This window comes from Bipolaris sorokiniana, assembly GCF_000338995.1.
Source record: "Bipolaris sorokiniana ND90Pr unplaced genomic scaffold COCSAscaffold_11, whole genome shotgun sequence".
Lineage (NCBI taxonomy): Eukaryota > Fungi > Ascomycota > Dothideomycetes > Pleosporales > Pleosporaceae > Bipolaris > Bipolaris sorokiniana.
In genome coordinates, this window is record NW_006911905.1 from 870,240 (window position 1) to 892,431 (window position 22,192).

At 51.6% G+C, this 22,192-nt stretch overlaps 10 protein-coding genes across 10 annotated transcripts; 4 read left to right on the forward strand and 6 right to left on the reverse strand.

The window, feature by feature from the left end:
- Nucleotides 1-163: 163 nt before the first annotated feature.
- Nucleotides 164-3,255, reverse strand: COCSADRAFT_227610 (uncharacterized protein). Its single transcript, XM_007704198.1, has 4 exons — nucleotides 2,986-3,255; nucleotides 2,397-2,788; nucleotides 1,777-2,343; nucleotides 164-1,726 (listed from the first exon to the last, which is right to left on the reverse strand). Exons 1-4 carry the CDS (start codon nucleotides 3,050-3,052, stop codon nucleotides 359-361), a joined length of 2,394 nt encoding a protein of 797 aa, XP_007702388.1. The 5' UTR covers nucleotides 3,053-3,255; the 3' UTR covers nucleotides 164-358.
- A 747-nt stretch (nucleotides 3,256-4,002) lies between these two features.
- Nucleotides 4,003-5,145, forward strand: COCSADRAFT_227627 (uncharacterized protein). The gene is made up of 2 exons (XM_007704199.1): nucleotides 4,003-4,353; nucleotides 4,428-5,145. The coding sequence occupies exons 1-2, from the start codon at nucleotides 4,153-4,155 to the stop codon at nucleotides 4,911-4,913; spliced, it is 687 nt and encodes a 228-aa protein (XP_007702389.1). The 5' UTR covers nucleotides 4,003-4,152; the 3' UTR covers nucleotides 4,914-5,145.
- Nucleotides 5,113-7,939, reverse strand: COCSADRAFT_38864 (uncharacterized protein). The gene has a single exon (XM_007703941.1). The coding sequence runs from the start codon at nucleotides 7,697-7,699 to the stop codon at nucleotides 5,378-5,380; it is 2,322 nt and encodes a 773-aa protein (XP_007702131.1). The 5' UTR covers nucleotides 7,700-7,939; the 3' UTR covers nucleotides 5,113-5,377.
- Nucleotides 7,940-9,146: 1,207 nt separating this feature from the next.
- COCSADRAFT_201580 (uncharacterized protein) lies at nucleotides 9,147-11,434 on the reverse strand. The gene is made up of 3 exons (XM_007704200.1): nucleotides 11,267-11,434; nucleotides 11,045-11,167; nucleotides 9,147-10,983 (listed from the first exon to the last, which is right to left on the reverse strand). Exons 1-3 carry the CDS (start codon nucleotides 11,285-11,287, stop codon nucleotides 9,550-9,552), a joined length of 1,578 nt encoding a protein of 525 aa, XP_007702390.1. The 5' UTR covers nucleotides 11,288-11,434; the 3' UTR covers nucleotides 9,147-9,549.
- Nucleotides 11,435-12,368: 934 nt separating this feature from the next.
- COCSADRAFT_227679 (uncharacterized protein) lies at nucleotides 12,369-13,280 on the reverse strand. The gene is made up of 4 exons (XM_007704201.1): nucleotides 12,970-13,280; nucleotides 12,771-12,899; nucleotides 12,540-12,706; nucleotides 12,369-12,482 (listed from the first exon to the last, which is right to left on the reverse strand). The coding sequence occupies exons 1-4, from the start codon at nucleotides 13,173-13,175 to the stop codon at nucleotides 12,466-12,468; spliced, it is 519 nt and encodes a 172-aa protein (XP_007702391.1). The 5' UTR covers nucleotides 13,176-13,280; the 3' UTR covers nucleotides 12,369-12,465.
- A 283-nt stretch (nucleotides 13,281-13,563) lies between these two features.
- On the forward strand, nucleotides 13,564-15,178 carry COCSADRAFT_38867 (uncharacterized protein). Its single transcript, XM_007703942.1, has 4 exons — nucleotides 13,564-13,686; nucleotides 13,747-13,779; nucleotides 13,959-14,719; nucleotides 14,767-15,178. The coding sequence occupies exons 1-4, from the start codon at nucleotides 13,650-13,652 to the stop codon at nucleotides 15,055-15,057; spliced, it is 1,122 nt and encodes a 373-aa protein (XP_007702132.1). The 5' UTR covers nucleotides 13,564-13,649; the 3' UTR covers nucleotides 15,058-15,178.
- A 376-nt stretch (nucleotides 15,179-15,554) lies between these two features.
- Nucleotides 15,555-17,095, forward strand: COCSADRAFT_122362 (uncharacterized protein). Its single transcript, XM_007704202.1, has 5 exons — nucleotides 15,555-15,777; nucleotides 15,832-15,846; nucleotides 15,917-15,969; nucleotides 16,023-16,594; nucleotides 16,656-17,095. Exons 1-5 carry the CDS (start codon nucleotides 15,696-15,698, stop codon nucleotides 16,756-16,758), a joined length of 825 nt encoding a protein of 274 aa, XP_007702392.1. The 5' UTR covers nucleotides 15,555-15,695; the 3' UTR covers nucleotides 16,759-17,095.
- A 54-nt stretch (nucleotides 17,096-17,149) lies between these two features.
- COCSADRAFT_38869 (glycoside hydrolase family 47 protein) lies at nucleotides 17,150-19,665 on the reverse strand. The gene is made up of 2 exons (XM_007703943.1): nucleotides 17,629-19,665; nucleotides 17,150-17,529 (listed from the first exon to the last, which is right to left on the reverse strand). Exons 1-2 carry the CDS (start codon nucleotides 19,549-19,551, stop codon nucleotides 17,326-17,328), a joined length of 2,127 nt encoding a protein of 708 aa, XP_007702133.1. The 5' UTR covers nucleotides 19,552-19,665; the 3' UTR covers nucleotides 17,150-17,325.
- Nucleotides 19,666-20,082: 417 nt separating this feature from the next.
- Nucleotides 20,083-21,082, reverse strand: COCSADRAFT_38870 (uncharacterized protein). The gene is made up of 3 exons (XM_007703944.1): nucleotides 20,946-21,082; nucleotides 20,668-20,796; nucleotides 20,083-20,608 (listed from the first exon to the last, which is right to left on the reverse strand). Exons 1-3 carry the CDS (start codon nucleotides 21,007-21,009, stop codon nucleotides 20,553-20,555), a joined length of 249 nt encoding a protein of 82 aa, XP_007702134.1. The 5' UTR covers nucleotides 21,010-21,082; the 3' UTR covers nucleotides 20,083-20,552.
- Nucleotides 21,083-21,235: 153 nt separating this feature from the next.
- On the forward strand, nucleotides 21,236-22,123 carry COCSADRAFT_147464 (uncharacterized protein). The gene is made up of 4 exons (XM_007704203.1): nucleotides 21,236-21,369; nucleotides 21,456-21,549; nucleotides 21,617-21,663; nucleotides 21,772-22,123. The coding sequence occupies exons 1-4, from the start codon at nucleotides 21,334-21,336 to the stop codon at nucleotides 21,868-21,870; spliced, it is 276 nt and encodes a 91-aa protein (XP_007702393.1). The 5' UTR covers nucleotides 21,236-21,333; the 3' UTR covers nucleotides 21,871-22,123.
- Nucleotides 22,124-22,192: the final 69 nt, after the last annotated feature.

The following is a 22,192-nucleotide window of genomic DNA, read 5'->3' on the forward strand; positions in this document are numbered from 1 at the left end:
TGGTGCAATGATATAAATAAACAGGATTTTAATATATCTGGTCTTACAATGGAGCCAAAGTGGAGTATCTAATCGTACTGCATATAACCAAATCTAAAATGCCAGAATGCTGCAATCCAAGTACGCCAAAAATCATGAATATGATACTCTGGTATTACACAAATGCCTTTGTGCATCTCTTTGGAATGTGAGCGATTGTGAGCAAAAAAAGAAAAGAAAGTAAAAAAGAAAAGACTAAACAAGGCCATGATTAGAGACGAGCATTCAAGCCAAGAAAGCAAAAGGAAAAAAGAAACGAGAAATGCCTCCCGAGACCCACGGTTTTGTGGAGACTGTAGATATGCAGTATTTTCCATACTCAACCAAAGCCTGTGAAACCCTGGGCATTGAACGCATCAAGCGGTACCGCCTGAGCGGGCGTAGCAGCAGCCACACCCTGAGTCGTCTGCGCATCGTTGAGAAACCACGACCAATCCTGATCGATATCCATGGGCATATTCTGCCAGGAGAAGTTATTGGTGGGGAGCGAAAAGTTATTTATGCCCTCGTTGTGGATCTGGGAGTCGAGGACCGAAGTGCCCGTTGTGGATCCATCGTCGGCGTTGAGAGTGTTCCAGTTGTAGAAGCCGTCGTAGGAGACGAATGGCGAGGGATTGAGGTTGAAGCCTGTGGCGCCCGTGGCGGTGGATGTCTTGGGGGTGACGTTGAGTGATTTGGAGGGCTGTGAGAAGATGTCCGAGGTGGCTGATGAGTGTCTGCCTGAGGGGGGAGTGAAGAGCTGATGCGATGTGCTGGGCGATCTGGAGCTCACTGTGACGGGCGAGCGGCCTGAATATGTTGGACCTTTTACTAGCTGGCCGCCTCGCTTGATGGAGATGGTGCCAAAGTAGGGGATGACGAAACTTGAGGGTCCGTTGCACAGGTCGTCTGCATCGGTGTATGTGCCCTTGAACTTGGCCATCATCTTCTCCAGGACCCCCGCAGATTGCGCGGCAACATTGCCTCCCTTTTCGCTCGAAGCGCGGCGGAAGATTTCAATGCAGGATTCAATCATGCAGACGTCTTCTTCAATCGTTTTGGCCCTGGAGCTCGAGGCTGCCGACTGCGCGGGCGTGCCGTTGAGCAGGCCAATCAGCATAAGGACCGCGGCTGTGAATCCGAGAAAGTCGATGGCCTTGCACTCGTAGATTGGCGTTACCCCGCCAGTTCGCAACACCTGGTAGAGGCGTAAAACCTCTCGTGAGCCGTTCAAGGTGGCTGTACGCGAGTAGGAGAAGCGTGAATTCGATGCCGACTTGAGCATAAACGGCAGATGGAGGTATACGCGGATCTGATGGAAGACTACTTGGGCCATGATGCGCTCTCGTAATTCTACGGCATTCGACCCTATGTCGGCAAGAAGCCCACTGAAGTCGAGCCAAGCTGGATCAAGCTTCTTCCACAAATCGTCTAGCTCTTGCTCGAGTTGTAGTGCCCATGCAAAAGACTGCTCGCCTACGCCTTGGTTGCGATCAATCACTTTGCCTGTAAGCTGTGAGAGTCTCGTCATGCAGATCATAGGTTGCATATATTTGGACTCCCCCATGTCGGACATTGTCAAATCGCAGTGCGCGTCGTTGATACCATATGGGAGACCAAGAAGAAGAGACAAAAAGCGGTCGCCATGGTACAGGGCCCACCATAAGCTTTCGTGGGTCACAGAGCCAGTACGCTTGCGGTGGAGGCCCTGATATTTGTCAGTAACCATGTGCGTATTCCGATACCAATCAAACTCACCATAAGCTGTGCATACATCAAGCCCTTGCGGTACGCAATCCAAGCTCGCCGTGGCTGACCTACATCGGCGTACCACTTGGACTTCATGACAAAACATTCCAACCCCTCGAGACTAGCAGCATATTCATCGTCGCATAGGAACCACCTGTCAACAGTCTCAAAATACCGTGACACTTGATCAGTGTCTTGTAAAGAGATTCCAACTGACAAAACGACTGTGGCAATTTCTCCGACGTTTCCGGTGGCCAAAGCCTGCGCAGCGAACTGAGAGAGCGACTGCTCAGTCCCATACATCCTCATACACTTGCGGCGCCAAACATCCCACCAGTCACTGTTGTTGTGGAGGATCTTAGACAGTTGGTCAAAAGGAGGTAGCACGGCGATGAGTGCTTGTTTGGTTCTTTCTCGCTTGGCAGAGTTCATAAATGGGTTGCTATCGACAATATCTTCGTCGTGGTGATTCTCTAAAGTATATCGCTCATCCTCTGCCTGGTCGGGCTTGGGCGTTGAGGATTGCTGCAAGGGATCGCTTAGGGCTTTTGCCTGTGCTTCAGCGTCGTTGTTGAGCTGTCCGGCAAGTAAGTATCAGAAGCGCAGGTACGAATAGGAAGATAGCCTACCGCATCCTCGAAAACAGAAAGAATCGGTATGTGGTGGCCCTGTTTAGATGTAGCGCGTTGGTTGTTTGCAAATTTGAGTGGGTTGGATGGCGATTCAGAAGAAAGTGGTGTTGGGGGTAAAGTGTCTTTGTTGTAGACATTTGGCGCCTTTGGTGATGATGTGTCGGCTATGCTTTGACTCCGGCTTTCCGACTTGACCGTCTTTTCTTCGAGCAGAGAGTCAACCAAAGCCTCTAGACGCGAGACCCTCTCACGGAGGTTCTTTCTGTGGTCGACAATGACATCTGGATTGGCATGTTCTTGATCAATGCATCTGCTGCCGCGTGCAAAGCACTCGGAGCACACATCGGGATTGTCGGGCTGAAAGATGCACCTGATCTTGCGGCGACGACCTGTACTTTCGATCAGAGTTTTTCAACGAAAATAAAATCGGAAAAGCACGCAAATTACCAAAGATAGGGAGAGAACACGGTGGTGGGCAGAGCAGTGCATAGGTCAGATTGATACATGAGTGTGGTGTAAACCCGTGTCATGTAGAGGTACAGTAGGTAGGTAGCTATCCCACCCAAAAACAACAGGGTTGACATACATTCGAAGCAGCTATGCGTACCCTTACGCATCTTTTTGCGTGTCGGCAACGTCTCCTCCTTTGGCATGTTGATATAGAGCGTTCGTGTCCCACTCTGTCGGTTGGTTGGTGCCTAGCTCGCTTGCGCGAATTCGTCCGAATGGAAAAGTTGGGGCAAAAGGCAAAACCGGCTGACGAGTATATGGCGATATATAATCGTATTGCCCGTGAATTTGGGGGTTTGCAAGGTAAAGAAGCTCACACTACCTACGGGGGATGGAAGAATCCAGTAGACGTGGGGGGGGGGGGGGGGAAAGGGGACGTAAGCTGCTGGTGAATGATGCTATTGTTTGCAGGCGAGAGATGAAGTAGACACGGACGTAACTTTCGTCCGCCGTATTCCGCGTATTATGTCAGCAGCGAAAGCTGATTAATACAGGGTTTCGACGGCGAGGGGATTGATTGCCAGTGTGGTATAAGTAGAGCTCTAGGCAGCCATGCGGCCTCTCTGCGGGCATTCGGGCACTCGGATCTAACGGACTTACCGAGCTGCCGTGCTCTTTTGGTCGGGCGAGCAGAGACGTCCTTGGTGCGACATGTGATTAGCCTGCGTCCAGGCTGATGCTGGAGTCGATCTCTTCAACCACTGCGGAAGCGGAGAAAGTAGGATAAGCACAGCATGGACACCTGGCCCTTGTCGGACTCCGTAACCCCATTAGCTCCGTCGTGCGATGCGCACTGAGCATGCTCTACCCCGCGTGCGTCCATGGCGCTGCTTCTCTCTGATTGAGTGCTTATCTCGTCAGACAAGTCCATTGATACCATATGTAGATCGGTGTGCTATCAGATCGAACGAAAAAAAAACCATGGCGCTCTCAAGTACATAACTCTGAATGTGGAATGATATGGGCTCAAACGTCATGGCGGACGCGGGTTAACCAGCCCTACGGAGACCCGAGTGGGCACACGCTGCGTCACTGTGATCCGCATCGCCCGCCATCTTTACTAAGTATATCCATTCCTATATGTACATACATACCTACTTGCTGCCGCTGTCCGTTCCCCCCACACTGAACCAAGACCTTAGCCAGGGGATCTACCTACCCGCTCGTATGCACATGCTCAGAATGGTATCCATCCGAATCTGTTAACCATTCATTTTCCCTCTTCGGTTTCCGAATAGGCGCCATGGCTGCTGCGACACAGCACCAGCACCAGCACCAGCACCACCATCAATTCCAAACCCCCCCGCCATCCCCACAGGCTACACGGCGCAGATACAAGAAGAAACCGGATCCATTCGAGCAACTCGCAACAACCCCAATCCCATCTCCTCCATCTTCTCCGGCCGGCGCGCTGCACGACAGCAACGAGCCTCTTCTAGCACGGGTAGGCTAACACGGATCTAACCTTCCTCCCCCCGGCCAAATTGCAACCCGCTGATTTCAACATTCACATAAAAGATTATCCTAACCCCCGTCTTCTTCACTTCCTTCCTACTATCGCTCTTCCTGGTGAACTATCGCAATCGCGCCCGCCGCACGCACGCACATGCCTCGACTTCCTCGCTTCTAGCTTACCTGGTCCCGTCGCGATGGCTCGACCCGGAACCTTATCAGGACCCGGATGATTCGACCTGGGGTCGCAGGGACACGGCGCCCCATGTTGAGCCGCACAATGCTATCTCGCCGAAGCCAGACGCGCAGAGTCGCTTCGTGAGGCCGGGTGGGAAGAAGAAGAAGTCGTGGCATTTGAATAAGAAGATTCGAAAGGTGGCCAAGTTGGAGATTGGGGATGCGCTGGAGATGCGGGGACGCATGATTGCGGCTATGGCTGCTTTCGTCGTTTTGGCTGGGGTGGCTTGTTGGATGGGCTTGAGGTGGTGCTTTGCATCCTTGTCGCATGCCATGTCTGCGTCACAGGAACATCATACCATTGCAGCGACATAACGTCTCAATCTGTGCGCATCTCATTACATGTATACACACTAAATTTGGGAATCTCGTGGCCTCAGGGTCCAGAATGACACTTGATGAGAGCTATGACACGCAACGACAACGACACAACATCAAAAGCGGGGACTGGTATCTAATGGTAAACAGAGTTATCATCTACTTGCAGATATCTTTCTTACACTAACTTACAACAGGTAGGTAGTTTTGAACAATCTAGTCAAGGAAATTAAAGAAGAAGAAAAAAAATCACCTCCCAAATATCCAAATGCTAGCATCAGTCGTAAACCGGTCATGCCATCGTAACAAAACTAAAAAAAAATTGTCTATAAATGGGGTATAAGAAGAAGAGTATCATAGCCTCATGAAACGCTAAACGGTAATAAGAGAAATGATACAATAGTCTGATTGGAACAAAGTCGCTCCCCCGGTGCCCAACAATGGTAATAGAGAGCTTCGTCTCATTGTTTCAGCAGGCGAACCACCAGCCTGTCGAAGAAGTAGCCCATATCGTCATCTCCTCTCGTGGCCTTGGATTTCTGCGTAAGATACCCCTCATCATTGGCCTGTCTGATCGCCGCCTGCAGGCCTGCAATAAACTTGTCCGCAGGGGTATGGGGCTGTGAAGATTCGCCCTCCCAGTCCAACCTGAGCCTAGCGTGACAACCCGAAAAGCATGCCTTGTAGAAATCCAGAAGCTCGCTAACCCCTTGCTCGTTAACCGTTAGATCTTCTTCTGCAATGGCTGCGTTTGTTTCGTCATAGAAGTTATGGTAGGGGAGCTTCGCGGCGTGGTAGTGGACAGATTCGATCGTCATGAGAACAGTAATGAGGACGGCGACAGCAATAGGCCATTCGTCGCAATCCTTGTTCAATAGGAATTGCTCCAGAGATGAAAGCACTCTCTTCATCAGGTCATGAGCAAGATTCGGCATCGCAGCACCAAACTGTGACCGGATGAAGCATGGCGTTGGGGTGAGATCCTCGGCTATGGTCATCGTACTGCTGATGAGCTGTGCCAGGACCCAGCTCTCGGATAGCGACGGTAGTGTGATGTCGCCACCCACATGAACGAGAACAAGAAGCTTAAGTGCGTCATGCAACACCCGATAGTGCAAAGTGTTTTTCGGAAGAGAGCACGAAAACATGCATACCTCGCGCAGGATCCTCAATGGCGAGCAGTATAACGGGAAATTGTGGAAGTGCTGCGTTACGAGCAAGGATAGGTGGGAGTCTAGTGTCTGAAGGAGATTTGCTTGTGCATCTGCACACAGGACAGCTGGAAGGACAGCATGCCGGTGGGGCGGTCCCGAGAACGGCTCGGGTGGCCACGAGTACACAATATGATCGTGTACCAATGGGTGGTCGTCGAGCTCAATGGCGTTCACAGAGACCGGAAACGCCGGACCAAACCCAAAGTTAATCGGAACGGTGTAAGAAGTATCCGTAAGGATCTTGAAGTGCCGTGTAGGGATAAATGACTCTAGGTTCCGAGCAGTCGGATGCCATCCCAGGCGGTCGGAAAGAAATGCTCCCGATAAATCGCTGAGCGTATGACCACGGCAGGGGTGGTTGACCAGATCTCCTTTGTAGTGTTCTAGACAGGCTTTGCACGGCATGCCCGGATCACATTTTTCTTTACGCTTCTGGCAGTTTGAACACGCGCGGACGATGCGCATCAACGCCGCATCACGTCGTTGTTCTGGTGTGAGAGCCTTCTTTCTCCCTTTTTGTGCTCTTCCAGACAAACCATCGGTGGTTATGGGCGATAGCTTGTTCGTCAGTGGATTGGGTTGGTACGATACCCATCCATAAGAGTCGGATGTAGGCGATGGTGTAGAGCTTTTACGCCGAGACAGTGAAGCGCTTCTAGACAGAGCAATTGCGCGAGGATGGCGTGAAGCTGCAGGGGATAGCGATGGGGTTGTAGCTACTCTTCGTACAGACCCTGAATTGTTAGTGCGACTATTGTAGCTTGCAGGTCTCCGAGCGGCGTCCGGGATCGCTATGGCCCTACTGTGACTATGAAGCTCAAATCCCCCATCGGATCTTGGATATGGTGAATACGAGGGATACGACGGGGATGTTATATTATAACTTTGCGACAGCGATTGTGGAATAGGAATCGGCATAGCCTCTGTCCGCCCACCATCATCCTCAGGAATGGGCTCGATAATGCGTGGTTGGTCTGACCAAGCATGCCAGGTCGAGAACGCTCTAGATGCCCTCATGTCCAAGCCACTGAAGGAATGAGACGAGCCCGTGACATGAGGATTGAAGACTGTCTCGGCAGTACTTTCCTGAGAGCCTGTTGACAATGAGAAGGTCTCTGGGATGCGGTCATAGCGTGTATCCAGAATTATTGATTCTGCAATGTCTGCCAATGGCGATAGGAGTGCATTGTCGGATGCGCCGAATGATCCATAGAATTGGGTTTCCCGGGGTACAGCTAACGGGGAAGTAGTCGCCTTGTCCAAAGAAGGCGAGGCAATGTAGGCATAGTTGAGAGAAGACTGCTCATCCAGAACTGACGGCGAGGCGGAGACTGGGGTGTAGTCGAGCGAAGGTGGCAAATCGGTGACTGATGGGGCTTTTGAGACCAAATAGGGTGGTTCAGATGTGTAGCTTCCTGATAATTGAGAGTCTGCGCTGAAGCTTCCACCTTGTGCTTGGGTGTAGTTGGTCTCGCCCTGGAAGAAGGGGTCGTACAATTCTCCGTTCCAAGAAATGAGATCTTGCCAGCCCTCGTTGGACGAGTTGTCGTACTGTTGTGCATGGGACATGTCTAAGTCAAGGTGCTGAAGCGTGGTTGTAGGATAGGCTGATTGACTGGGGAAGGCGTGGCCGAGTACGGGTACGGGTACGGGTACGGATGAAGACCTTCCAGGTTCACCCGGCTGCTGAGCGTCTCATGCGAATGGGCGATCGAAACGTGCAGGGACTAGATACCAAAGATGGACAGAAACAAAGCCAAAGCGTGTGCAATGTGAGCCAGGCCGAAAGGCAGCTGCAGTTATATTTTGAAGGGCGGCCTGGGGCAAACTCAAGACACGGCTGAGGGCGCGCGACGCTCGCTGCCTTGGATCATAGACGGACAGGGCAATTGACGAGTAGTCGTCTACGGCCTTATCACGTTCTCGCTGTTTATTAGTCAATTAGTGAAAGGGGTGAGTAAATGGCCGTAGGCTGTTCGTGGTGGAGACTGCTGGGACAAAACTATGATGTCTTGGTGCTGTCTGGCAGTGCCATCTGACCATGCACGGGTCTGCAGTATGCGCGCCGGTCAACTACATCTGTGGTAGTCCCGCCACCGTGCTGCCGGGCAGCCTTCCCCGCTCTCCGCGACACACTGCAACGTCAAATCACAGCCAGAGACGTGAGCTGCAGGCCATGCGGGACGAGTCTGCTAGTTCTAACGCCTGCGGCACTTGGGCGAACTATATTGGATGAGTCGAGCATCTGGGAGACTTCGCCTTGTCGTGGCTGTGAAGGGTGCAGATGCAGCCAGTGCACAGCCGTGGGGTTGTGCATGTATGTGTCTTTGCAAAGGGCCCCATTAGCTCTACCATGGGATTGCTCTTGTTTGAGTGCCCCCACGATGCACCAAGTATTGCTGTGCCCTCGAGGGGGGCATTGTAGGCGTGGAACAAAGGGCGGTTGCCCTATCACAATCACTAGGATTGGAGATGGAAGTACTTGGCCTGGAGCGTAAGCCTACGTTTGCCGAGCCCCAGCCCGAACAAGACATCTGTCCATCCGCTTGTTGGCTGTGAAGGCTAATCAGGAAACTCGGCCAAACTGTACCTGGGGCCCTGACGCGCTTTCTGGAACAGGATGTGCTGTCACGCCCAAGAACGTTTGGTGTAAGAGGGAGAAGCAAAGCAAGGGAAAGCGAATCGCTAGGCTGTATCAAGTAAAAGGTGGACCTTCGTTACCAGCACGCCGTCACCCTCCCCACACGGCCAAGCAGAAAACAGCCTGACAGAATGCCTGGTTAGCCGTCGCAACATGACATGCTACAAACACGGCATCTTGTCCCTGCGCTAGATGAGACAGACGTTTGAAAAGCAGCTAGGGAGCCTCACTCTGCTCTCGTATACGCGGGAACACATCCCGCAAGCTTCACTTGCAACACGTCTCCATCAGCCAAGTGCGGCATTTGTTGATGCATGAACATGGAAGGAATTTATTTTCAGGAACCCGACGTCGACAAAGCGGAACGGGCCTAGCCCGTAGAGTATTAGGGCAGGTGTTTTGGCCAAAAGATACCAAACCAAGAAAAAAAAAAGACAAACGAGGTATTGCCGTAAGAATAAGTACATGATAGCAGAATGATATTCGAAACAAAACGAGTAAAAGAAAAAACAAGAACAATACATGGATATGAACGTAAAACATAACACATAATGCACCAAGCCCACCCAAATCGCCAATGACCTGGAAGCCGGGTATCATCATAGAAGGAGGAAAAGTGTGAGGGAGAATGGCCACTCCTCCGTGGCCCCAAAAATTCATTTTTTTCTTCCACCGTCGACTTTCAAACATCAACCATATCGTCGGAGCCTTGACTGGGCGTTGGATCAGAGCATGACCACGCCCGCATGCGCATGATGATGTCGACGTCCCCGTCTAGTCAGGCAGCCTCGGCCGGGGCAAAGAAAAGAACAACCTCACCCCGGTCGTTCTTCCTGAGGCGTAGATCCTTCCAGAGCTCTTTCTCGTCTTCAGCCTTGGAAGGCACACGGTCAAAGTGCTCGTGGCGCTCACGGTGGTATCGCTTCAGAGCTTTGTTGATGCTCATGCCGCGCTCAGAATCCGGTCCCTTGGTGATGAAGGACATGAATAGTCCAGCGCGGGTGTTGAGGTCTGGCGAGAAAGGTGTGACATCTCCGCTGGGGCGCACAATGAGCTGGCCTTCGCCATTGGGCTCTGGAGAGTCAGAGGCCGACCGGTTGTACTCAATGGCTTTGACGACTTTGCGGTCTTGAGGCGCTGGCGAAACCGAGGAAGAGTACTGCCTGCGACGGATGCGGCGCACTTCCTTTGTCGAGTCTTCCCGCTTCTTCTTGGATCGAATCTTGACCAACGTGCCATTGGACTTGCGCTCCTTTCGGTCACGTTCGCGCCCACGATCCTTGTCCTTCTTATCCTTTTTGTCCTTCTTTTCCTTCTTTTCGGCTTCTTTCTTCTCTGCCTGCTCGCGTGCCTTTGTGTCAGATTTGCGCTGCTTTTGCTCCTCTTCCTCGTACTCTCGCTGTGCACGCATGAGCGCCGATGAGTTACCCTGCTTGGCGCGTTTCATGGGACTCAAGGGCGAGTTGGCATAGTCACCCGAGTCGTCTGGCGACGGCGGGAATTCTGGTCGAGCCAGCAATCTGCTCAGCCCTCCAGTCAGGCCAGAGTGGAGCGTCGCAGGCGCATCGGCCATCATGGTATCCTTTTCATCTTGAGCTCTAACCAGCGACAGGTCAAGCTGGGTGGGAGAGTTGCGCTTGCGCTTGCGGTCCGTCTTCTTGCTTGTCGTCTCAACATCGGTGTCGCGCGACTTGGTTCTCGAGTGTTTCGCCTTGGGAGCAGGCGTAGTATACGAATCGTGTTGCTCTCGCGAGGGACGAATCTGATTGGCCGAGAAACCATTTTGCGCAAAGGTTTCATCGTCATCGGCCACTTGAAACTTCATGACGTCGGCAATTGTAGGCATGTACTGGTCCTCGTACGCAGGCGGCTGTCTGTCTTCGAGCATGCGCGCTTCGTTAATGGGCGCTGTCGTTCGCGGAGCAATGGGCGTCGAGGATGGGTCGAGGAAGTCAAAGACGTTGGGAGCCTCAATGGCCGCTTGCTCGTGGTAGCCCAGGGAATGCGCCGCTGGAGGAGGAGTCGGCGCGCGCGGCGGGGCATCAACGACAGCCAGGGCGTTGTCTTCGGCGGGGGCATCTTCGGCGTATGCGTTGTGCGGGGTGAGGGCTTGCGAGTTGTCGTGGTATGCGCTGTCCCTCTTCTGGGGCGGACCTTTTTTCTTCTCTTTGTAGAGTTTTCCTTGGTACTTTTGGTCTTCAGTTATGCAGGACTAGGCCATGTCAGTCAGTTGCAAGGCGCATGAGGAAACAAAAGGCTGGCGCATTGCATACCGTGTGGGACTTGTAGGAAGTGCCAGGAAAGTGGACCATGCAATCGAGGCAGGTAAAAGTAGCGCCATAGCATTGGTTGCGATGGCCATCGAGCTTCTTCTTTGTGAGGACGTCTCCACAGCCCTAGAGCGGTAGAGTCAGCTTCCAATGCGTGTCTAGGGGAGGGGTCCCAATTGAGGGGACATGGTGGTAAACAAGCAAGGGCAGGCAAGCAGTATGTACCTCGCAGGAGAAGGAGACCATGATGGCAGGACGGGAGTTGTTTCGACAGGACCGACTGACAGACAGACAAGAGGCGGTGAACAGCTAACAGCTGGCAGCAGCAGCGCAGGGGAGGAGCAGAATGAAGAGTCGGTGTGCTAAGGAGGGGGCGCGGCGTCGTTATCACCCCTCGGTGCTGACCCAAGGAAGGTTTCAGATGTTTTGGATAGCACAAAAGCTGCTATGCGCTAGGTTGCTTCGGGAACAGGGCCCCTGGCGAAGCGCGCCCTCGCGACCATCCCAAAATACTATCATGCGACCGCGCATCTTTGCATGCCGCCCTGTTAGCGCCTGCATCTGCATCGGCCTCCCCACTGCACGCCACGCGCCTGGGGAACGGGTGGGCTGTCGTTGTCCGTATGCCGTCCTGTCCGTCCTCTCCGTCTCCTCGTCTGTCATGGTCCGTCCACCCCGCAGCCGCCGCCGCCGCCAACAACGGCCATGACGCACCAGGGCGGCCCAAGGAACGAGGCACAGAGGGAATGGGCCAGCAATGAGGGGCACACAGAGGCACAGACTGCTGTTGCGTGTAGATTGACTTGCTCGACACCACTGTCCTCGCCTGCTGATAAGACCATCACCATGTTGCGCAAGCCATGCCTGTGTGGCTGTATAGCGACAGGGCTGCTCCTGTCATAAGGCCAATCGCTCGCACAGCCATTCGCTACACTCTGTTTAGACCAATCTCGAGTCCAGTTATACACACCACCACTACAGCCCAACTAAGACATTACCGCCTCCAACCCCGCTGACAAGCCTATGTGATCGGCTGGAGGTGTGGGAACACCTACGTCAACCACCACTTAGCCTATTGGCCTGTCTCTCCCACCTCCCTTGCTACGCCCTGCGGCACAGTGAGGTACCCGCGGACTTTGTTGTAACTAGTAGGCCCAAGGACGCCATGTCTCCGTTTCGGACATTGCACTACTCGTAAAGAAGCAGCATGCTCTCTCCCCAGTCCCTGCATGCATGCATGCAGACTGCCATGGCGCTTGTCTTGTATCTATGCACTGTAGATATTCGACAGTGACACACATACCCCCAGTGTCCTTCGCCATGCATGTCTTGCAGGGCTCATGACTTGCCCGAGTCTTCCTTTCTCCCTTGTCCTCTGTTGATCTATGTCACCAGGACGTCCCTGCCGCTGTGCCATTGCCCAATTATTCTTCTGCGCATCCTGTCAAGCCGATTAGTACGCCGCAAGTAATCTGTACACATTGGAACATCCACATACCGCAATCGTACGCATCGCCTATGTCTTCGCAGTTGAACTCCGGCTTCTTCAGCCTTTTATTGACAATGTTGTGTACGTAGCAGCCCCACATGGCTGCCGCTGTCCGGGACGACACCTGGGGAGGGTATTTGGCAAGCACTTGTCCAAAGTGCTCTGCACATTCTCCACTACACCGACAGTTAGCTGGCGCGTGACTCCAGCCGCAGATCCCCTGCATTGTCTAAGACATACCATGGGTACAGGCGTTGGAACAAGTGAACATATGATCGTAGCGCCTCTTTCTCCTCCTCTGTAGGCTTCTCGGGGAAGCGGGCGAAGGTTGTGTGAAGGACTTTCCAGGCCGCGCGACCAAGTTCTGCTCTGGATATTGCGCGTCAGCTCAGCTCTTGCGATACGTGTACGTTTCCATATCCAGGCATGACCAACATACTTTGCTGTCGCGTTTCCCAGCTTTGGCGCGATTGCGTGTCCCGTAAGCAGGCTTTGGCTAGTATGACCCAAATCCCTCCCGGGTGTCGTGAAAGCAAGGTGGCCTGGAGTTACTTTGTAGGGGCCGAGGAGGAGAAATGAACAGAGGGCCATGACGAGTATGGCGACGACTGCGAACCGCGCGCGGAGACCGGCCACGCGAAACATGATGGAATAAATATGCCAGGGATATCAAAGTACGAAGAAGAGTTTGTTCAAGACGAGAAGTGTTAATCCATGGTGTGTTTAAAAGTGTATTGGTGCAGTTACAGATAATCACATCCTCGATGCCTCAGATTATGCCAAGAAACGACACACCTGGCACGTCACGCCTGGGTGGTTCCACCATGCGGGTAAGTCTGCAGGTACAGACGCGAGATGCAGCCCGGCGCAGCACAGCCGAAAAGCAAAATTAATAATGACTCCAAAGGGAAACACCAGGCTGGACATCAGCACCTTTTGATACATTGTAGCGGCTGACTCAGGATATCGGCGGTGGCGGGCCACCGATATCGCTCTCTGACTAGCTGACTTTCTTGACCCTCCGGAAGCAACCAAAACTTTCCGAGCCCCATTCCATCTTGCATAATACAATTCATACCCCATCACCAGCATTCACACTACACTGAGTTTACAGCAACCATGTCTGGCTTTCCTCCTCCACCAGTTGATACCATCGGTACGTTGGCTACTGTCTACTGATACACGGATTTGATTTTTTTTGCTGACTGTGTTCTAGATTGGAGCAACGTAGGCTTCAAGATCCGAGAAGGTATGACAATGCTCCGTTAAGATTATTCAAGATTACGCATACTTGATGGCATCAATGTATCTTACAAGAGAAGGCACACCTCTTTGGGAAGATGCCGCATGTCTACCATTTCCTTCTGTGCAGCACATTTCCGATACCAAGAAACACAGTCATTGAGTCATAACCTAATGCATTTGAAGTTGCTGGCCATGTCGAATCACATTACTCTGTCGAGACTGGAAAATGGACGCCCCCAGTTTTCGTCGAAGACCCTTACCTCCGTATCCACGGCATGGCGCCTGGTCTGAACTACGGCATGCAGTGCTACGAGGGAATGAAGGCGTTCCGGGCGCCAAACAACACTATCAACATCTTCAGGCCAAACAAGAATGCCGAGCGTATGCAGCACTCTGCTTCATTCATTTCGATTCCAGAGGTGCCGACAGATCACTTCCTTGCTTGCTGCAGCCTGGCTGTAGGCATGAATGCAGCCTATGTACCACCCCATGAGACGGGTGCAGCCATGTACATCCGGCCATTGCTTTTCGGAAGCTCTGCACAGCTCGGTCTGAACCCTCCACAAGAATACACCTTTGTGGTCTACTGTATCCCGACCGGTGTCTACCATGGATCCAATCCCGTGGACGCTGTCATTCTTGAAGATTTTGACCGTGCGGCTCCGGAAGGTACCGGGTCAGCAAAGGTCGGCGGAAACTACGCTCCAGTGTTGAGACATAGTGAGAAAGCATACAAAGCTGGCTACGGCATCACTCTCCACTTGGACAGCAAGACCAGGAGCGTAGTTGACGAGTTCTCCACATCGGCTTTCATTGGCGTGAAGAAGGATGGCGACAAAGTCAAGCTCGTCGCCTCTAACAGCAAAAATGTCATCCAGAGTGTCACTGGAGATAGCGTTTTGAGAATCGCTGAGTCTTTCGGGTGGGAAGCCGAGTCACGCGAGGTAATACATGCAAGCTATTAGGTTTTGGACAGTACTGATGATATCAGATTGCCTACGATGAGCTAAGCACTTTCGACGAAGTTCTAGCTGCCGGAACTGCCGCAGCTCTAGTTCCCATCAAGTCTATCACCATGCAATCTAAGGGTGACAAGTTTACATACGCAGAAGCCCAGCAAGAGCCAGGCCCAGCATGCAAGAAACTTCTCACAACCCTCAAGGGAATCCAGCAGGGCAAGATTGAAGACAACAAGAACTGGCTATATAAGGTTGAAAGACCGGAGCAGTTTGGAAAGCAAGATCAGACAAACGGCGCCAAGATTGTTGGACAGCTGCCGTAAGAGTATTCATCTAGCTTGCTTAAATGAAGCGTACAAAAGTTCAGTGCTCGCCACCTCAAAAAAAAAAGCAGTTGCTTACTAGCTTTCCTGGATAAGACGACCATCACGAATGTACATGTAGATAAAGAATTGATGCATAACAAAGCGCATCTATGTGCCCAACTCTAGCCATCTTGTCCTACTATATCCTGCATGAATGGATAGATGGGCTACATCCCATTTATAGAACCAAGACAGCTTGTCGTGTGTAAGCATGATTATCATGCCAATTCACACCGCAAACCCTTCAAACACTGGAGTAGTGTTTAAAAAGGGGTACAAATATATACTTATATTGCAGAGTTTACAATAAAAATCTCCCGCGGCAAGCAGGGATGCCCCACCCAGCGAATCTGGCCAGGCGCATACGTCATCCCTGCATATTGCCCGCATGAAGGTTTCGGCATCTTTTGGTCGGCCTTGGCCCCAGCGAGACAGGCATCTGGCATTTCCACCTACCCGTATTTCCCAGAGGCCTGGGCTGTTGTTATAATATCGTCCCTGTCGCCTGCAGTCTTGCAAAAGGTACTCACCGTGATCGCACCACACCACACCACACCACACCTCCCCTACAAACCACGGCGGCAGCGCGTGCCAACATGCACGGCTCCTTCTCAAGAATCAAAGACAAGGCGAGGCGGCGTTTGGGAGATCCCAGCCCGGATGAGGCCTATCTTTCATGTGAGTCATGGTCACCGCAATGGCACAGAGAGCGACGACTGACTGAACATACAGACTACGACGTGAGGGGTGTGTGCGTCATCTGTTCCTTGACTTGCGCATAGAACAACCAAGCCGACAACAATACTGACGGGCGTAGTGACACGAGCGGATCTTGATAGCATCAAGACCAATGACTGGCTCACCGACAATGTGTGCATACACTTCTACTGTCCAAACATCTGCTGTGACTAAACCTCCCGCAGGCAATTGCCTTTTGGCAGGAATACCTCGAACGCGAAGAGCTTATCAACTACCCCAAAGCCTCTATTGTCCTCCTGCGCCCCTCCATGTCCTACATGCTCATGCAAGCCGCAGAGCCCCTCGCCCTCAAGGAAGCCCTACCGAATTTCAGCCACACGACACATGTCTTCTTACCCATAAACGACAACGTGGATGTCACGCAGGCAGAAGGCGGGTCCCATTGGTCTCTGCTGCTGGTATCAATCATTGATGGTGTCTCCTTCCACTACGATTCCATGAGCCAGGCAAACGAGCGCGAGGCACGGAGCACAACCATGAAGCTGGAGCAATTGCTTGGAAAGAGACTGAGATTTATACCCATGGGAGACAGTCCCCAGCAGGAGAATGGGAGCGATTGTGGAGTCTTTGTCTGTGTGCTCATGCGCCACTTGTTGCTGAAGAGGCTGCTTAGAGCGGATGCGAGCACCAAAGTGAGCATGAGTATGCGGGACGCCCATATCAACGCCAAGGATGGGCGGAAGACGATGCTCAAGGTAATTGAGGAAAGGAGAGATGAGGGGAAGCGGAGACGCTCGTAAGTCTTAACAAGACACAAGGAATGTTGAGACCGAGAAGCTAATATTTCGATTGCCCAGAGGTAGTCACTCGCCCTTTAGAAACCCGTCAGCACACTCCAAGAGTCCACCGCGCATTGGTGAAGAGCAATCGCAATCGCAATCGCAATCCCAGGAGCGTTAGGAGCGACCTCCATTTTATCGAAAAGACCGCACCAACAACGTATATCATACTGCTATCTATATCCTGTTGACACTATACTGGCCAGGACACATCCTGGTAGTTTGCCGGGGAGACGGCTTCATACGTCGAACTTGATGCAGCCTTAACAACGTTAGCAAGGACATTTAGCACCATGAGCTGGTCGGTGCATATTTGGAAAAAAAAGATATGAGTCACGATTTATGAGTTTATGCATGATATGGTAATATGTGTGGAGGAGTGTCAGTACAGGCGTTCATGGTAGATTTACACCACATCTATATACATATATATAGTGTATGAAATGGAAATTATCTGCTTTCGAATTTTTGCATGCGAAATCACCTCACAACCGGACACAGTGAACATGATATGGGGTTGAATTGTATTGATACGTAAAAGCACAGGACCAAGAATCTGCGGTCAACAAGCACTCATATATGTGTAAATGCTACAACCCAGAACGCCCATTGATGCACGTCGACCCCCGACATTCCGCAGCACTAAAGTCGGCACCTAAGAAAGAAAAAATAGCGTTTCGATATCACTCTACGAAGTCTTCTTATCATCCGCCTTTTGCGGAACGAGATTCCCCTTTTCATCCCTCGGTATGCGCGTCCAACCCGTCCTGAACCGCTTCTTGCTCGGATCGAAGCGGGGGAAAGGATGAGCCTCTGTATTAAATACGATTTGATCCAGCGGCAAGAGATCATCGGGTGAGAAGAGAAGATACATGTATTTCAGCGTCTCGGCCTATTTCATACGTCAGTCACATTCTTTTTTTTCACAGCCAAAAAAAACATAAAAAAAAGGGAGAAGTAGATGTGTTATGTGGAGGGAATGTAAACTTACCAACCAAAAACTCTCCATATTATCTCTCGTTGGAGGCGGCACTTTGGTCACATCACCTACACTCGAGAAGCCGCCATTATCGGGAACAATCGTGTGCTTGACAAAGCTCTCGAACATTTCCCAGCCCCACTCCCGATACATTTCGTCGCCCGTGATGCGCCACATGTACAACAGCGACTCGACGGTTTCAGGACGCTGCAGGTTATGCGTATCCGCGGGTTTAATATCGAAGTCGCTCTTCCAGCCATCGCCGTCGGCGACGCTAGTGTCAAGATCGGACTTGGAGGCGAGGATCTCAGTGCGGTACATTTTGGGGGGATCGTCGAGGACGAAGTGGGCGATTTCTGGTGCGAGGCCTGTGGCGGTGACTTTGTACATGCCCATGCAGGTTTTTGTGAGTTCGCGGGCGAGGGTGATGTCTTCTTCTTGTTGCTTGCCCCATGTGGGCAGCTTGCGGGCTTCGGCGAGGGTGGCGCCCTCGGTGATGGCTAGGGCTATGGTACCTGGGAGGAAGCAGACGAGATGGTCCATTTTGGGGTGCAGGTTTCCTTCTATGCCGTTGGGGCGCTCTGCCAGGACGGTGAAGTGGCTGTGCTTTGTGTAGGTGAGGAGATGCTTCTTTGCACCTTTGAGAGACTCGTTCCACATTTCTTGGTACACTGACTCGTGTTTCTGCGTCTGCAGGTACTGCTTAGGGAGGTACTCGTAGTAACTGTCTCCACGGCTGCCCCATCGGATTTCGTTGCCGCGGAATGTGCCTCTGTCTGCGTAGATGAAGATGGGAAGCAGTCCGTCTTTGGCGCCGAGATTATCAACGACTTGCATGACCTTCTCCGCTGAAGTCCAGTATTGTGATTCGCCAGTCAGGAAAGCAAGGTACTTCATTTCGAGTTGGAGAGTTGTCGCTTCGGCTGTAGAAGACGCACCTCCATCAGCGTGTGAGGCTTCACCCTTGGAGTCCTTGAGTATGACGCTGGCCCAAGGCACACCTGAAGGTGAATCGTATGCACCCATGAGGCGATCAGCAAGATCCGTTGCCTTCTCCAGGAAGAGATCCTCGTCATTTGCATTAGAAGGCTTCATTCCAGGAAGTAAGTCTTGTAGATAGTGTGCCGACAGCAGACCACCAAGCATGCGAATCGTCGTCTCAAAAGTGTTGACATCCTGCTTCTTGTCGTAGTCCAAAGTCGTGGATATCCATTCGCGGGCGTGATTGTATTCCTTGGTCAGGTTCATAATCATGAGAGTGTCGAGCGCATCTACGATGATCCAACCTAGACCGTTGGGTTCAGCCATGTATCGTCCCTTCTTTGAAACTGGGTGGTACTCGTCATAGCCCCAACCGTGTTCCTCGTATGCGTTCCAACTCAGTAAGAAGGCGTCCTTGACTGCTTGTCTCCGCTTCTCCCAGTCGATTTTGCTCTTCTTTCCTGTAGCGCTTCCACCAATCTTGGACGCCAGGCTCTTCCCTCTATCCTTCTCATCTTCTGATAGACCGACGCTTGTGCCTCCACTCGACCATCCGAACCAGTAGAAGAGCCCCAGTACCACCACCGCTATTAACCCCATTCCCCTCTTGCTCCTCACAAAACCCCTCTTTCCTCTCGGACCACCATATCCGTAAACTTTTCCTGAAGGCTTGTCTTTGTACATTGGCAAGCCCTTCTCGTTCCCTGGAAGCTTGTTCCACACATTATCTTCAAACTTGCGTTGCGCGCTCTCGAAATTGGGTACGTTGCGCGGAATGGCGAAGGACATGTCGGAGTCCTGAATTGCCTGTTTCGTGGCCTGAACTGCCTGCTTGCCCGATTGCACGGCTTGCGAGGCGGTCTTGTTGGCGGCGTTCTGGAGGATGCTAAAGGCAGAGGGTGTCTTGAAGGTTGCTTTGCTGCGGAGGTTGAATGGATCGCGTGTCGAGTTCATTGGGCGGCGCAACGTGTCTTTTGGCGGGAACAATAAGTATTTGAGCGAATTCAATTCACTCTTGAGAATTTGACAGTCCAACCATCTTGCTCCAGACCCTTAATGCATTCGAGAGCTAATACCTTATGCACGAGGTCCCTGGCTCGCCAGGTGTTCACTGCTCACCTCGAATGCGGACAGCTTGGCATGACAGGGGCTCCCTGCAGCTCTGTACCGATGCGGAGCTGAGCGGGAATGCTCCACCTTACCACTGCCAGCCTTGTGCAACGAGTTCATGTCAGTGGTAGGGCCATCTTAGAAACACGTAGTCGGGCATGAAATCAGCCACCGCCATTCAAAATAAGTCATATGAGGCAACCAGCCCAAAGGTGCAGCAGGTACCTCTCTCCTATATCTTACCTCAGCCGTACTCGGCTTCATTTGTGATTACCTCGTGCTTTGCCATATACTTGTGATAATTGCGTCCTGTCGTTGTGTTGATATTTGGATACAGTGAGAAATGATACTGTAATATTAACGTAAATCAAGACTTCTGGCTGGTGCACCCTACCAGCGTAGATCTGAAGGTTTTGATCCATTGTGATGACTACGCTTCCCCGATACACTGATAGACTTCAAGAAGGCTCTATATGAGCGACTGAAATATTGATAATGTGTAATTCATCCGAACGGGTTCATGTATAATCAATGCAAAGAAAGAATAGAGCAAGTCGAAGCGATTGTGATGTTAGCAGCCATGAAGCCGTATAATCCACAGCTAGTTGTCCAGCGATAATAACCACATGAACCACGATAATTTTATCAAGCCATATTTGTAGTATTTGGAACGATTTTGACATTTTTCATTCCCAGTGGTAACCCAATGTGAAGGGTTCCGTAGTGTCATTGAACAAGGTTTATCCGTTGTGACGCCGTCCGCCCATGCCTTCATGCTTCGTGCGCATCGTGCATTGATGTCCTTGCACACTTCCGTCCTCAGTTCCTCATGCCTTTCGATCCGTTTATGCGGTGCGCTTGCCCTTGGGGTTCTTCTTGCCAACGTCGGAGATGGTAAGACCTGGTAGGTGTTAGACGAATAGCCTGGAAGTGAGCGTGATTTCTCTGGGTAGTGCGTACCCGGAGGCAGACTCTGCTTGAGCTTCTCGGCCTTGTCGGTGTCCTTAAGGACAAGGGTGTACAGGTTGGTTGAGCATCGGACCTTGAACTTGATGTTGTTGACCTTCTTGTTCTTCTTTATGCAGGCAGCTACATTTCTGTCAGTCTAGTTCTCGCACACAGAGCAGCCTATCCGCAGGCGTCCTCCCCCGTAATCGCCGTTGTATTCAATCATCATGCGAACTTCCTCCTCTTCTTGCGACCGCAGGCCGCACCCATATCGAAATTGGTAGACGTACACTTGGCATCCTTGCGCCTGCAGATCTCGATGAACTGCTTAATGTCGGAAACTTCGGAAGGCATCTTGACGGTAATGTGTCGACGAGTCGTTGGGTTCGGATCGTGAAGTTCGGGAGGTCGACCAAGCAAATTGCGTTGGTTGTTGTGGAGAGAAATTCGCTTGGACGCACGGGCTACCAAGGGGCTGGCCGCAAGCGTTGCTGCATCGGGCTTGGTGGGCTGACGACGAGTGTGGCGTTTGACACATGTGAGGCGAGGATCAGTGGTGCTGCCTACTACCCGATTCCTACTTAAGGCGCGCAAATCTCCTGCTCTATTACCTTCTTTAATTCTAGTGAAGTGTGAAGTAGCGCTCCCAGAAAACTAGCATTACTATCAACCTCCAACATGCCCACTCCCATCGACCGCGCAGTGCAACAACGTGTGAGTTACTCATGGCTATCCTGGCGTCTACTATACATAGTGGGCCTTCAATACACCAATCTTATTCTATGCTAAATCTGTTACAGGGACCGTTCTTCGCATTCGCCGCTATAGTCGCAGGCGTTGCAGCATGGAGTATCTGGGGTCAAGATATCTTTCCCAGTCAAGATCCTACTGGCGGTACGTCATCCTCAATGCAGAAGAGATGCATGAATCTGGCAAAGAGTTCAACTGACCTAAACTGTAGACCCAGAAACATGGACACATGACCAATGTGTTACCTGGCTTCAGCATGTAAGTACTTGCCACTTGTTTTCAGAGAACGCTGCTATTGTCCCAAAACATCCTTTGCTTCAAGGTTTCATTCAGCGAGTCACTAGATTCTGGCTAACAATATTGTAGCGCGATCTACATCCCTCTCCCCTAGCGACAACTGCAGAACTGCTGGAGCGGATTAAGGCCAACATGAGGGTGTCTAGAGAGCGGGCATCTGATCAATGAGTGTGCAGAGATACCGTATTGTCTCGTGAGGGCTCTTCAAAATTGTTTTCCGGTTCAAATTGAACTGTGGGTATACGACTTGACGAATATCCTGAGTTCACCGATTTCTTGCTTGTTTGCTTTTTATTGCGACTGAAAGTGGCTTCAGAACTGCTAGTTTATTTCAATGTAACTCGAGCTAATCATCCGTCCCAAAAATGTGCAATGGCCTCAACGGCCCCGGATGCCCAGAACGATAAGGAATCCAACGCCTATTTCATATCATGATACTGCTTTAGATGCCGGCCTGGTAATTCATTCCTTTGCTTAAATCCCTGTTCAG

Excerpts from the sequence above, each read along its gene's own strand:
- COCSADRAFT_227679 (XM_007704201.1), bottom strand. The coding sequence starts at position 13,175 with ATGTTTCGCGTGGCCGGTCTCCGCGCGCGGTTCGCAGTCGTCGCCATA. Across the intron at positions 12,900-12,969 it reads CTGGGAAACGCGACAGCAAA|AGCAGAACTTGGTCGCGCGG; the intron begins GTATGTTGGTCA and ends CGCAATATCCAG. Across the intron at positions 12,707-12,770 it reads TTCCAACGCCTGTACCCATG|TGGAGAATGTGCAGAGCACT; the intron begins GTATGTCTTAGA and ends CTGTCGGTGTAG.
- COCSADRAFT_227610 (XM_007704198.1), bottom strand. The coding sequence starts at position 3,052 with ATGCCAAAGGAGGAGACGTTGCCGACACGCAAAAAGATGCGTAAGGGT. Across the intron at positions 2,789-2,985 it reads TACGCATAGCTGCTTCGAAT|GTCGTCGCCGCAAGATCAGG; the intron begins GTATGTCAACCC and ends TCGAAAGTACAG. Across the intron at positions 2,344-2,396 it reads TTTCTGTTTTCGAGGATGCG|CTCAACAACGACGCTGAAGC; the intron begins GTAGGCTATCTT and ends CTTGCCGGACAG.
- COCSADRAFT_122362 (XM_007704202.1), top strand. The coding sequence starts at position 15,696 with ATGCACGGCTCCTTCTCAAGAATCAAAGACAAGGCGAGGCGGCGTTTG. Across the intron at positions 15,970-16,022 it reads ATGACTGGCTCACCGACAAT|GCAATTGCCTTTTGGCAGGA; the intron begins GTGTGCATACAC and ends AACCTCCCGCAG. Across the intron at positions 16,595-16,655 it reads GAGGGGAAGCGGAGACGCTC|AGGTAGTCACTCGCCCTTTA; the intron begins GTAAGTCTTAAC and ends TCGATTGCCCAG.
- COCSADRAFT_227627 (XM_007704199.1), top strand. The coding sequence starts at position 4,153 with ATGGCTGCTGCGACACAGCACCAGCACCAGCACCAGCACCACCATCAA. Across the intron at positions 4,354-4,427 it reads ACGAGCCTCTTCTAGCACGG|ATTATCCTAACCCCCGTCTT; the intron begins GTAGGCTAACAC and ends TTCACATAAAAG.
- COCSADRAFT_38869 (XM_007703943.1), bottom strand. The coding sequence starts at position 19,551 with ATGAACTCGACACGCGATCCATTCAACCTCCGCAGCAAAGCAACCTTC. Across the intron at positions 17,530-17,628 it reads ATATGGAGAGTTTTTGGTTG|GCCGAGACGCTGAAATACAT; the intron begins GTAAGTTTACAT and ends CGTATGAAATAG.
- COCSADRAFT_147464 (XM_007704203.1), top strand. The coding sequence starts at position 21,334 with ATGCCCACTCCCATCGACCGCGCAGTGCAACAACGT. Across the intron at positions 21,370-21,455 it reads ACCGCGCAGTGCAACAACGT|GGACCGTTCTTCGCATTCGC; the intron begins GTGAGTTACTCA and ends AATCTGTTACAG. Across the intron at positions 21,550-21,616 it reads CAGTCAAGATCCTACTGGCG|ACCCAGAAACATGGACACAT; the intron begins GTACGTCATCCT and ends CCTAAACTGTAG.
- COCSADRAFT_201580 (XM_007704200.1), bottom strand. The coding sequence starts at position 11,287 with ATGGTCTCCTTCTCCTGCGAG. Across the intron at positions 11,168-11,266 it reads TGGTCTCCTTCTCCTGCGAG|GGCTGTGGAGACGTCCTCAC; the intron begins GTACATACTGCT and ends CTACCGCTCTAG. Across the intron at positions 10,984-11,044 it reads CTTCCTACAAGTCCCACACG|TCCTGCATAACTGAAGACCA; the intron begins GTATGCAATGCG and ends GACATGGCCTAG.
- COCSADRAFT_38864 (XM_007703941.1), bottom strand. The coding sequence starts at position 7,699 with ATGTCCCATGCACAACAGTACGACAACTCGTCCAACGAGGGCTGGCAA.
- COCSADRAFT_38870 (XM_007703944.1), bottom strand. The coding sequence starts at position 21,009 with ATGCCTTCCGAAGTTTCCGACATTAAGCAGTTCATCGAGATCTGCAGG. Across the intron at positions 20,797-20,945 it reads CAGGCGCAAGGATGCCAAGT|CTGCCTGCATAAAGAAGAAC; the intron begins GTACGTCTACCA and ends ACAGAAATGTAG. Across the intron at positions 20,609-20,667 it reads CAAGCAGAGTCTGCCTCCGG|GTCTTACCATCTCCGACGTT; the intron begins GTACGCACTACC and ends AACACCTACCAG.
- COCSADRAFT_38867 (XM_007703942.1), top strand. The coding sequence starts at position 13,650 with ATGTCTGGCTTTCCTCCTCCACCAGTTGATACCATCG. Across the intron at positions 13,687-13,746 it reads TCCACCAGTTGATACCATCG|ATTGGAGCAACGTAGGCTTC; the intron begins GTACGTTGGCTA and ends ACTGTGTTCTAG. Across the intron at positions 14,720-14,766 it reads GGGAAGCCGAGTCACGCGAG|ATTGCCTACGATGAGCTAAG; the intron begins GTAATACATGCA and ends TGATGATATCAG.